The following is a 12362-nucleotide window of genomic DNA, read 5'->3' on the forward strand; positions in this document are numbered from 1 at the left end:
TCTTAGAGAGGGTGAGACCAGTCTACTCCTTGGAGGCAAGGATTCTGAAGCTTCGTCTGACATACTTTGGACAAATTACAAGGTTGGATCAGTCCATGGAGAGTAACATCATGGGAGGGTTCAGAGAGAGCGAGCAAGAGAGAAAGACCCTCAATGAGATGGATTGATTCAGTGACTTGGGTAATGGGAATAGTTGTCAGAGATAATAAGATTGGCATGGGATTGTACATTGAGCTTTTGTACATTGGGCCGCCATGAGTTGCAGGCAACTAGACAAAACATAACAACAACAATTCATCTTATAATTGGGCACTGAGCAAGAACAACAGAAGAATTGACAGTTTCATATTGCATTACTGGAGATAAGTACTGAATATCCCATGGATTGTAAAAAAAATAAATAATAAGTCTGTTAGAGAAGTACAACCAGAGTGATTCTTAGAATCAAAGATGGTGAAGCTGTGTCTCAGATAGTTTGGGGATGCTGCCAGTAGGAGCCAGTCATTGGAAGGGGACTTCATGCTTGGAAAGGCAGAGGTTCTAGAAAATAGAGGAAGACCTCAACAAATTGAGGTCACAAAGTGACTGTAACAACAGACATGAGCACATTTGAGATACTAAGGATAGCACAGAATAGGGCAAGGTTCAGATCTGTTCATAGGGTGGCTGTGAGTCATAGTTGACTCTACAGCACCTCACAATAACTATTTCATTAAGGAGATCACTCTTATCCAGTAGTATTTTGAATGTCTTCAAGCCCAAGTGGCTCATCTGATGGCAGTATATCAGATAATGTTTTGCTGCTATTCACAAGTTTTCACTGGTTGAAATTTTTAAATAGGTCACCAGATCTTTCTTCCTAGGCTAAGTCTAAAGGCTCTGCTAAGGCCTGTGGGTTACCCTGTTGTCACTTGAAATACTGGTGACATAGTTCCAATAATCATAGCAAAACATAAGTCACAAAAGTATGACAAATTGACAGATTAATGGTGAAAAATATCTACAATATTCTGTTCTTAAGTTTTACTTTAATTCCTTCCTAATTGAGCAAGTTCTTATTTCTTAAATAACTCAAGTACAATGGTGTGCAGTATGGTCTAGTGATAGACTACAAAAGCTTTAGAGTCAGATAACCTCAGCTTTAAAACAAATTCCAATATTTACGTGTTGACTACAATGATAAATATTTTTTTAAAAGTTTTAAGTATGCTGGAGATACAAGCAGAATTATTTACATTTAGCCCTGCTTACTTGTAGATTTTTAAAACTTGTTTTACAAAGATAATTTATTTCTACATTTCTACTCATTGCTGTTGAGTTGTAATCTATTTTGAGTTGACTCTCTCTTGGGTTTTCTGAGGCCTTAAAATGCACAGAAGGAGACAGCCCATCTTTCTTCCAGAGAGCTGCTGGTGAAACTAACTGCCCAGAGAGGAATGGCCTTTGGGGTAGCAGCACAAGCCTCTATGGGCTAAGCCACCATAGTGTGCACAATTTAGAAAAGAAATAGTTTTAAAAAACAAAGTTAAAATTTCAGTAATAAAGCTTAAAATACAAGAGTAGTAACAAGGGTGGGGGCCTGCTTAAGGGTGTGTCTTTTAAATCCCATAGTGAAGGGCTGAGTCTGAGGGCTGGCCTGGAGACTCCACTCTACAAGTTGGCTCCTAATGTCTCATGGTGGACATATCTTGATGATGGTGGTCATAGCTTGATGGGGGTCACGTAAGGAAATTTTTGGGGTTATGTTTGATGTGCATTATTGTTCTTTTTTCCCCGCAAAAGCAGGCACTTACACTTTTTAAAAAACTTTATTATTAATTTCAATGAAAATTTACAGAGACATTTTTACAGAGATTTCCATTTATTCATTGTTGCACTTTTTCCCTTCCCAACCCTCCCCCTAGTACACTACCCTCTTGGAGAAGTAAAAGAAAAATTATTTCATTGTTTTACAATCCCTCCCCCCACGTCCACTCCATTATGCACCCTTTGCTCTGGACTCTTGTCATGACAAAAATACCTAATAATTTTCCCTCTTAAATAGGGTTTTTTCCCTCATCTGTTTCAATAAAGCATACATTATTGAACCCATCTTTCTCAGTCTCCTCCCAACCCCGAGGTCAGTCCTGCTTTACAATAGTGGCAATATGCAGTACTTGTCCTTTTGTGACTGAGATACTTCACTCAGCATAATGTCCTCTAGGGTCACCCATTTTTAATAATATTGCATGAGTTCCCTGTTTTTCAAGGTAGCATAGTATTCCATTGTGTGAATATAACACAGCTTCTCTATCCATTCGTTTGTTGATGAGCACTTAGGTTGATTCCAAATCCTTGCTATTGTGAACAAAGCCGTGATAAACATGGGTGTGCATATATCTGCTTGGATGTCAGAATTGCTGGGTCAAATGGTATCTCTATTTGCAACTTTTTGAGAAAGTGCCATACAGCCTTCCACAGTGGTTGCACCATTTTACACTTCCACCAACAGTGAATAAGGGTTCCAGTTTCTCCACAACCTCGCCAGCATTTGTTGTTTGCTGTTCTGTTAAATTTTGCTATTCTGACTGGGGTGAGATGCTACCTCATAGTTGTTTTGATTTGCATCTCTCTTAGAGCTAGAGATTTTGAACATTTCTTCATGTGCTTGTTAGCCATCTGAATGTCATCTTCGGTGAAGTGTCTGTTCATATACTGTGCCCATTTTTCTATTGGATTATTTATCTTTATCTTGTTGTGGTGGGGCACTTCCAATTTTTTACATCATTTTTTGTAAATGTGCTGTATGAAGTAACCTGGGCTTGCTTTGACGCTGAACCTTGTGCCATTGGAGTTTTTAACGTCATAATGGTTTCCCAATGTAGATAGTGTTTGGGGGAGCTTCCAGTTATAAAACAGGTTTGGCAGCAGGAGTGGTATTTACTTCCTATACCACATGCCTATGGAAACTCTGTGAACTTGGAGAAATGAAAAAAGTTATGAAAAGGCAGTAGGTCTTTTGTTCATAGAGTCACTATGAGTCATACCTGACTGATAGCAATCAACAGCAAAAGCAATTTAAGAATAGTATATTTAAGTAATTTTATTTACCATTAGAAAAATCAAAGTCTCCCAAAAGGATTTACATATATAATTATATAACTAATGAAATTATTTTTAATTGATATTTTAATGAAAGATTATACAGAACTTGGATTTCCATTCATTCATTGTTGCACATTTTCCTCCTTGCCCTCTCCTCCCCCTAACCCCCTGCTGAGTTCCCTTTTCTCTTCTGAGAAGAAAAAAAAATTCTTTCATTGTTATAAAATCCCCCCTCCCCCAGTCCATTTTTCTACACAACTCTTATTCTGGATTCTTGCCACGCAAATAATACCTAATCTTAATCCCTTTTAAACAGTTCTCTCTCTCATCTATTTCAATGCAGTGTACATTATTTATCCCCTCTTTACTTAAATTCTCCCTAAAACTGATGTCAGTCCTGTTTTATAACAGTGGCATTATGCACTATTTGTGCTTTTGTGATTGAGATATTTCACCAAAAATAATGTCCTCCAGGGTCACCCATTTTGTATAGTATTTCATGAGCTCCTTGTTTTTCAATGCTGTGTAGTATTCCATTATGTGACTATACCATAGTTTCTCTATCCATTCATTTGTACAGCAACACTTGTGTTTCCAATTCTTTGCTACTGTGGACAAAGCAGTAATAAACGTAGGTCTGCATATATTTGCTTGGGTGGCAGTTCTGGTTTCTTTAGGATATATTCCCAGAAGTGGAATTGTTGGATCAAATGGTATTTCTATTTCCAACTTTTATTTCTCTTCTACTACATACTTTATTTTTTTAAATAATTTTAATGAGCATTTACAGAGAATTTGGATTTCCATTGAGAAAGCACCATACTGCCTTCCATAGTGATTGCACCATTTTATACTCCCACCAACAATGAATAAGGGTTCCAGTTTCTTCACAACCTCACCAGCATTTGTCGTTTGCCGCTCTGCTAATTTTGCTCTTCCTACTGGGCTGAGATAATACCTCATAGTTGTTTTAATTTGCATCTCTCACAGAGCTAGGGATTTTGAACATTTCTTTATGTGTTTGTTCACCATCTGAGTATCTTCTTTCGTGAAGTGTCTTTTCATGTCCTGTGCCCATTTTGCAATGGGGTTGTTTACCTTTATCTTGTAGTGCTTGATTATTTAAAAATAAGTCTCTTATCAGACATGTCATTACAAAATATTTTTTTTCTAGTCTGTGGTTTTCCTTTTTACCCTGTTGGAAAAGTTTTTCAATGTGCATAGGGATTTGATTCTTAGAAGGTCCCATTCATCTATTTTATCCTCTCTTGGTGGTAGGTAATTAAATTCTTGAATACATAAAAAGTGAATTGCACTGGGAAAATTTGCAGTCAGGGACCTCTCCAGAGTACTGAGAAGCAACGATGCTATAGTGCTCCTGATCTAGGCCATGGTCTTTGCAATTACTTGCTATGCATCAAAGAGCTGTGCAATTGATGCCTTTGAATTGTGGTACTGGAGAGGAGTACTGAACATACCAGGGACAGCAAAGAGAATAAGCAGGTCTGTCTTTGAAAGTGTAAAACAAAGTTTCACCTTGGGAACTAGGATTTTGTGGCTCCATCTCATATACTTTGGGCACATGGCTAGGAGGAACCCATCCTTGGAGAAGGACATTATACTCCAAAGGATGGAGAGACAGCACAGGAGAGGAAGGCCCCAGCTGACACAGACAGTCAGTAACTGGGTTGATTGGGGTAGGTGTGTCAAAGTCAATGAGACTGATTCATAATAGTGCAGACTTCAGAGCTGTTGTTTATAGGATCACTATGGGTAATCTCCTGTGCTATTAAGTACCTCTGAAAAACCACTGGAGGGTCAAGTATGGGTTGGTTCTGACTTGATGGTACAAAACAACAATGTGAGTCACAGGGGAGTCAACAGCACTTAACAACAATGATACTTTGTAAGAACAATTAATACCATCATTTAAAGGTTATTCATTACATTCAATTAAGACTAAGAACTGAATTTCTATAAATTAAATCTACATAAGAAATGTTAATCAACAAAATTAAATAAGGGGGTAATTACACAGATTCTGAAAAGAAGTAAAAATCACTACTCAACCAGTTGTTCAATACCGGATGCTTACATTTACTAAGTGGCTACAATATAGCTTGAGCTCTTGTGGCCTAAGAACCTGAGCTGAAATCTTAAAGGCACTCGGTTCAAAGCTACCAGCTCTGGCTGCTCTGTGGAAGAAGGATGGAAAATCTCCTCTTATGTGATTTACTGCCTCTGAAAACCTGCTAGAGGGTCAACTGTAATTCAGTTCCAACCCATGGCACCCAACAACATAATATAACCTAGTGGTAAGAAGTTGTACTGCAATCCCAAAGGCACATGGTTCAAATCCACCATCTGCCAGCTACCCCATAGGAGAAGGATGGACAATCTTTACCCATGCAATTTGCTGCCTTTGAAAATCTGCTGGAGGATCAACTATGGGTGTGTTCTGACTCAAGGGCACACAACAATAGAACAACGCATCAAGCATTATGTAATACACTGGGAATACAAAGATTAATAAGGCTCGAAGGAGCAAGAAAAATTAAACAAATTACTTAAATACATTTATGAAAAAGCGATGGGAATAAAAGGCAAAGGAAAAAATAGGTAATAATGTCCTAGAAACTTCAGTAAGTCTTCATTTAAGAAAAGGCTGAAATTCCACAAAAGATGTCCAATTTTAAAAGAGAATTCAAAAATATTTTTCAAATTATTTTTTAAAAATGTTCTTTTAATTTTGCCTGGCCCATGTTAAACCTACTGATTGTTCAAAGACAAGGCTACAATTTCCAATACTGACATCATTGCCACTTGTGATGGTTAATTTTTATGTGTCTATTTGGCAACATTACTGTGCTAAGTTATTTGATCCAACAGATCAAACATTAGTCTACATGTTATTATGAAGAATTCATTGTTGTTACTTGCCATAAGCTGGCATGTAACTCATGGTTACTCGTGTACAACAGAATGATGATACATTTCCATGATTGGCTGGGCAGTGACTACTATAGTTTTGGAAAGATGATCACAAAACCTCTCTTCCCAATCTAAGCTGGAAGCTCCATTGAAACCTACTAACACCACAGGAGTAGGCAATACTCCACCGACAAACTGGCCATCACTACACTTGAGATTCATTAGCTGGAAACTGAACCTGAACTTTCTGCATGGAATCTAGAATTCTGCTACTGCTTCCTCCTCAATGTCATTAATCGTAAGATAAAAGCAAATCAAAACAGCAATGTAAAATTCACTTCATACTTCCAAGATGGCTATGATAAAAAAAAAACCAGAAAACAGAAAGCAACAGGTGTTGGGAAGGATGCATAGAAATTGAAGCCCTTATCCATTGTTATTGGACTGTAAAATGGTACAGTCACTGTGGAAAATGGTTTGGTGATTCCTCAAAAAAAGTGAAACGTGCTTTACCATATGACTCAGCATTTCCACTGCTGGTTATAGACTCAAAAGAACTGAAAACAGAGACTCAATCAAGAACTTGTATATAAATGTTCATTGTAAAACTATTTACAATATAAAAAATTTAAACAGCCTAAATGACTATCAACAAATGAATGGATAAATAAAATGCAGGACATACGTAGAATATTCAGTCATAAAGAAAATGAAGCCCAAGGTATACTACAACGTGGATGAACCTAGAAGACACTATGTGAAGTCGCAAAAGGGCAGGTACTGTATGATTCTTCTTATATGAAATATTTTGAACAGACCAAAATTTATATGTGGTTAGTTGAAGGGGACAAAAGGGGAAGGGGACAAGTTACTTTTTGGTAAGGGTGATGAAGAAATTTGGAAATGGATAATGGTGATGGTTGAAAAGCAGGACTTATCCTGCACATAATTAATGTTACTAAATTATCAACTTGTCCTACTGTGATAGCATGCATGTTGCAGTGATGCTGGAAACTATGCCACCACTACTTCAAATACCAGCAGGGTCACTCACAGTGGAGAGTGCCTTAGCTGAGCTTCCCCACTAAGACTGGGAAAAACGCTTGGTGATCTATTTCCAAAATTAAGACAATAAAAATATTATTAGTCAAAACATAACATTGTCTGATTTGCTTGCATAGGAAATATTATCAGGGGGATCAATGGCTGCAGGAAAAGTGATGTTAGCTATAGTGATGAACTTGAAAATGTCAGTGATTTTTAGGATGCTTCAAGACCTGGTAGTGTTTCATCTGTTGGGCATAAAGTCACCTCTGTCTGTCCTTACATCCACCATCCTATCATGATCTTTCTTGACTTGTTTGTCTCTAATACAATCTGTTGTGGGAATCTACTGCTGCAGCTCAGATTTTGGCTTGTCAGTTTCTTTATCTGCTATCCTGCTACCTCCAGGTTCAGTTTAATCAAGTTCTGCTCTAGGTTTTGTTCTATTAACATTAATCTTTCCAGATAAATGTTCAAGTTCAATGAGATTATATTTATCAGTCCGTTCTGAATAAATAGCCTTTAAAATAAAATAGACTTTATATTTTAATATTTTTTCATACCTATAATTTCACTCTTTATAAGAATACACAAATATATGTGCACATAACACACATACATATCCCTCATAATGAAATAAGGCTTACTTGTTGGCAAGATCATGTCACCCCAATCAAACAATCTGGATGCATGGCTTTTCAAAACAGATGAACATTCTTCTATTCTTGACTGCATGTTCAAGACTGCTTCAAATATACGAGAGACATTTTGCCATAAATGCGTATAAACTGAAATATACGTGCAATCTTCCTTTATATTGTTTAGACTCTGCTCCAATTTTTCATCTTGACTTATATGCATTTCCTTTGGCCAATCATCCTGCACAAATGAGAAATAGGGAATTCAAATTAAATAATTTTCATCTATTTGAACAATAGAAATTTAAACCAAATGAGCTACGATTGAGATTTTATTCCCTAACATTATTTACTAACATTTTTATATTTTGAAAAAAGACTGAAATGCTTTATAAAGTTTTTTTAAAAGATTTGTTGATTTGATGCCTTGTCAAATAGGCATCATGTCTCTTTATTTTCTTTATGTCTATAATAATTTAACTTTTCCCTTGACCTTTATTAAATGCAACCTTTAGAAATTATAAACTAATTATTATTATTAGGAATTCCTTAGTTAAGCATATCTGATATTTTCTCATAATTAAAATTACATAAATTGACGGTTTAGCTGTTAGAGAAGTGGTGTTATATTCTTACAATATTTTATCTGATGGTGTATTATTTTATTTGATCCATAACTGCCATGAGGACTTTGATAAATTAATTAAGGTGTTACTTACCAAGTTTTTTTCATGGAAAAGTTATTTTATTCATCTCTATAATGAAGAATTATCTTGAAGCAGAGCTTTTTTGAAATTACCAAAATATTCTATTGCTCACCAATTTGTCAAGATATTTCTTTTTTTGGGGGGGATGGATCAAATAATTTAATTCTAAATTATTTTTTAAATTGTGTTTTATACAATCACTCACTTTTGTACCTTTGTTTATATATAGTTTCATTTATGTAAATTTTATTTTTTACAATCATTTCTATTGTTGTTGTTCTGCTGTTGTTGTTGTTAGGTGCCATTGAGTTGAGTATGACTCTTAGCAACCCTATGCACAAAAGATCTGACATCAGTTCTGTCCTGTACCATCCTCACACTTGTGGGCACACAGGAGTCCACCTTATCAATTCACCTGGTTGAGTATCTTCCTCTTTTTTGCCGACCCTCCACCCTTCCCAACATCATGTCCCTCTCCAAGGAATAGCACCTCCTAGTTATATGCCCAAGGTATGTTAGGAGAAGCCTCATCATTCTTGCCTTCAAAGAGCCCTCTGGCTTCACCTTCTCCAAGACATATTTATTCATTTTCTTGGCTCTCCATAGAATGTTCAGTGCTCTTCTCCTACATGACAGCTCAAAGGCATCAATTCTTTTTCTGTCGTTTCTATTCATTGTCCAGGTCTTAGATGCATAGCTAGTAATAGGAAAGACCATGGCCTTAATCAAAGGCATCTGAGTCCTCAAACTGACATCACTACTCCTCAATAATTTAGAAAGGTCCCTAACTGCAGATTTCCCTATTGCAATGCATCTCCATATTTCTTTACTGCTCTTACCAAGGGTGTTAATCTGGACATTTCTAAATTGTGTTAGAAATCAAGTGTAAACTGATTAACTATATCTGATTCTGTTTAAAATCAGCTGAGTGGGGAGCCTCTGTGTGGGCAAACAGGATCTGGTGGGTGGGCCCTGGTATTTAAAATTCAGTGTAGTCCTCCTGTGAGTGAGCCGTTAATTTGGGGAAGTGGGATCCTGGTGGGTAAGTGCTTGTGATTTACTTGAAAACCAGGGTAAACTGTTAGGACATTTCTAAATTGCCATAGCAATTAATTGTAAACTGATTAACTATCTGATCTCAGTTACAATCAGCTGGGTGGGAAGTCTATTTGATTATGTTGGCCTCACTCTAACCACATTCCCTCCTCCTTCTGTTCCTATTTTGTCTGTACCAGATATCCCTTGAACAGAATATAGTCTAAATAGTCTATTTTGTAGCCTATCTAGGGAATGTAAGAAGCCAAAGGGCAGATAAGTTTCTCAGAAAAAAAATGTCATTACTACTGAGAGGAAAGTCAACAGCGAGAGTCAAGTGAAAATACTAATTTAAAGGAAATAAATGCATTTATATTCCAACAGGGCAAAAGAATTAGAATATAAATTCACTATTACCTGAAGAGCTAAACCTTCCACTATAGAACTACATCTTCAGTGATAACGCTTAGAAAACATTTATCCTATTTAAATCAGGCATAGGAGAATATGAATTGGCCATAAATTTAAATTTAACAGTAACAATTAAAACCTTGATAATGGCAGAAGTGTATAAAATAACATACCAGTGCAAAACTAGAACTAAAGGATGGAAAGTACATAGATAAAGGGTTCCCCTGAATATTTCAGAAATTTACTAATTTTAAATCTTTACCCATATTCCAAGTCCCAAAAGATAGTATTGAGCCATATAGCAAAGCATAAAAATTATGACTAGAGTTAGAGAAAGAAGAGACTAACTACTTGTTAGTGTTTCTTTTTCTACAGTTTTTGTATAATGAGAGATTTACAAGCGTGAATAACTTATTTAATATTAAGTAAGCAAAACCAGGCTGCTCCTTGGAGGCAAGGATTCTGAGGCTTCATCCGACACACTTTGGTCATGTTGTAAGGAGAGACTGGTCCTTGGAGAAGGACATCATGCTTGGGAGGGTGGAGGACAGGCGCAGGAGGGGAAGGCCCTCTAGGACATGGACTGATTCGGTGACTGTGGTAATCAGGACGAGTGTGTCAGAGACAATGAGATTGGAACAGGACAGAACAGAGTTCAGGGCTGTTGTACATAGGGTCGATATGAGTCGCAAGCAACTCAATGGCACATAACAACAAAACAACAAGAAGTAAAAAAAATGAAAATATGTAAGTAAACAAATATGGATTATTGCTTAAATAACTATAAAGCGAATAAGAACTCTTGCTCAAATGAAAATAGTAGGATTGAAGTAACTATCTTCTCTATCACAAAGTATCTTTGATCCTTTCAGAAAAATCACAATAGAGATCTAAGTACTATACAGGTCTGGGTCATATATTGAAGCTGCACATATAGACGCTCCCTTCAACATATAAAGAGGGTGTTACTGTGTGGTGGCGTAGTCCATAGGGAACTGTGCTATTAACCCAAAGGCCACATCCTTCTGGCAGTCTGAATCCACTAGCAGCTCTGTAGATGAAAGGTGGGCAGTCTACTCCCATGCAATTTATAGCCTCAGAAGCCTACTGGATTGAGGGTCAAATATGAGTAAATACTTGAGGGCAAAGAGCTTGAGTTTGTTTGTGTAATGTGGCAGAACTTTCACCACATGGTTGAGTGGGGCCATATAAATATGTGAATGAGGTGAATAGCCCCTTTTGTATGGGAACATGAGAACAAGGTGTACATATTAACTAATGGGAGACTGGTTAATCTTGCCATCCCACCAGGCTTATTAGCAGTAGAAAATTGAAATCTCACTACCATCAAGAAAGAAGTGGAGAGTGTAGCACATCCACTGCACCATAGATTCCTACTAAGACAGACCAGGATCGAGAACAGAGCAACAGCAAGAGCATCAGCAGCATCAGCAGGAGAGATAGAGGAGAAATAGATTTCCACATGTGACAGAGTTGAACTGGAATTTCTACTCCATGGTGCTAGAACTGATAGTTTTCACCCAAGCTTTCTAGAGGAGTGGTGTATGGGGTAAGCAAACATTCACTAGCTACAAGCTTAGTTGTCTAAACCCACACAGGGGTGTCTTGAATGATCAGGACTGGTGATCTCCTTTTTAAAGATCACAATCTTGAGAGCTTCACAGGATAGTTCTACTCTGGACTTCAGAACTGTCTTGATGGCAACCAACAAAAATAACAAGAATTGGTACAATGGCATAGAGGTCAAAGGGCTTACTAATTATTTTTTTCAGTTTCCTTAAATGTAATCTTTTCTCTTTGGCATTTAAAAAAATATCTTATACATGATAGTTTGGCTGTAGCATTATTTCCATCAATATTTAAGTCAAAATAGTTACAAACAGCTTTTCCTAAAAGCACTTCAAAATATTTGGTCTGCACAATGATTGAAATAAACTTCATAAAATGAGAATGTTTTCATTTTCTATTTCTTCCTAAAGGGAACAAAAACTTTTGCCTAAACATTGAGAATGGTACTTAAACAAAAAGAACAAAAAATGTTTTAAGATACATATTTCTGAAATGTCACTGCCAACAGTTTAGTCACAGCAAATTCTGCCTATATTTAAACATAAATAAAAACCAAACCTACTGCCCTTGAGTTGATTCTGACTCCTGGCAATCCCAAGTGTTACAGAGTTTAACCGCTCCATGGAGTTTTCTTGACTACAATCTTACAGAAGTGCATCGCCAGACCTTTTTTTCTCTGTAGTGCTGATAGATTATATTTAACAGTCAATCTTTAAGTTAGAAGTTGACACCACAACAAGATAAAGGTAAACAACCCAATTGAAAAATGGAGACAGGATATGAACAGACACTTCACCAAAGACATTCAGATGGAAACAAACACATGAAGAAATGTTCAAAATCCCTAGCTCTAAGAGAGATGCAAATCAAAACAACTATGAGATATCATCTCAGCCAAGTAGGAATTGCAAAATTCAACAAA

General features: G+C 36.7%; 1 protein-coding gene across 1 annotated transcript in view; it reads right to left on the reverse strand.

The window, feature by feature from the left end:
• Positions 1–12362, reverse strand: part of FAM227B (family with sequence similarity 227, member B) — a 103168-nt gene that overhangs the window by 62143 nt on the left and 28663 nt on the right. Inside the window, exon 4 of the mRNA XM_006895326.1 lies at positions 7707–7938. Coding sequence (XP_006895388.1) covers positions 7707–7938 — 232 coding nt within the window. The remainder of the gene's footprint in view (positions 1–7706; positions 7939–12362) is intronic.

Source organism: Elephantulus edwardii, unplaced genomic scaffold (genome assembly GCF_000299155.1).
Source record: "Elephantulus edwardii isolate Elephantulus edwardi_28Jun2011 unplaced genomic scaffold, EleEdw1.0 scaffold00164, whole genome shotgun sequence".
Classification (NCBI taxonomy): domain Eukaryota; kingdom Metazoa; phylum Chordata; class Mammalia; order Macroscelidea; family Macroscelididae; genus Elephantulus; species Elephantulus edwardii.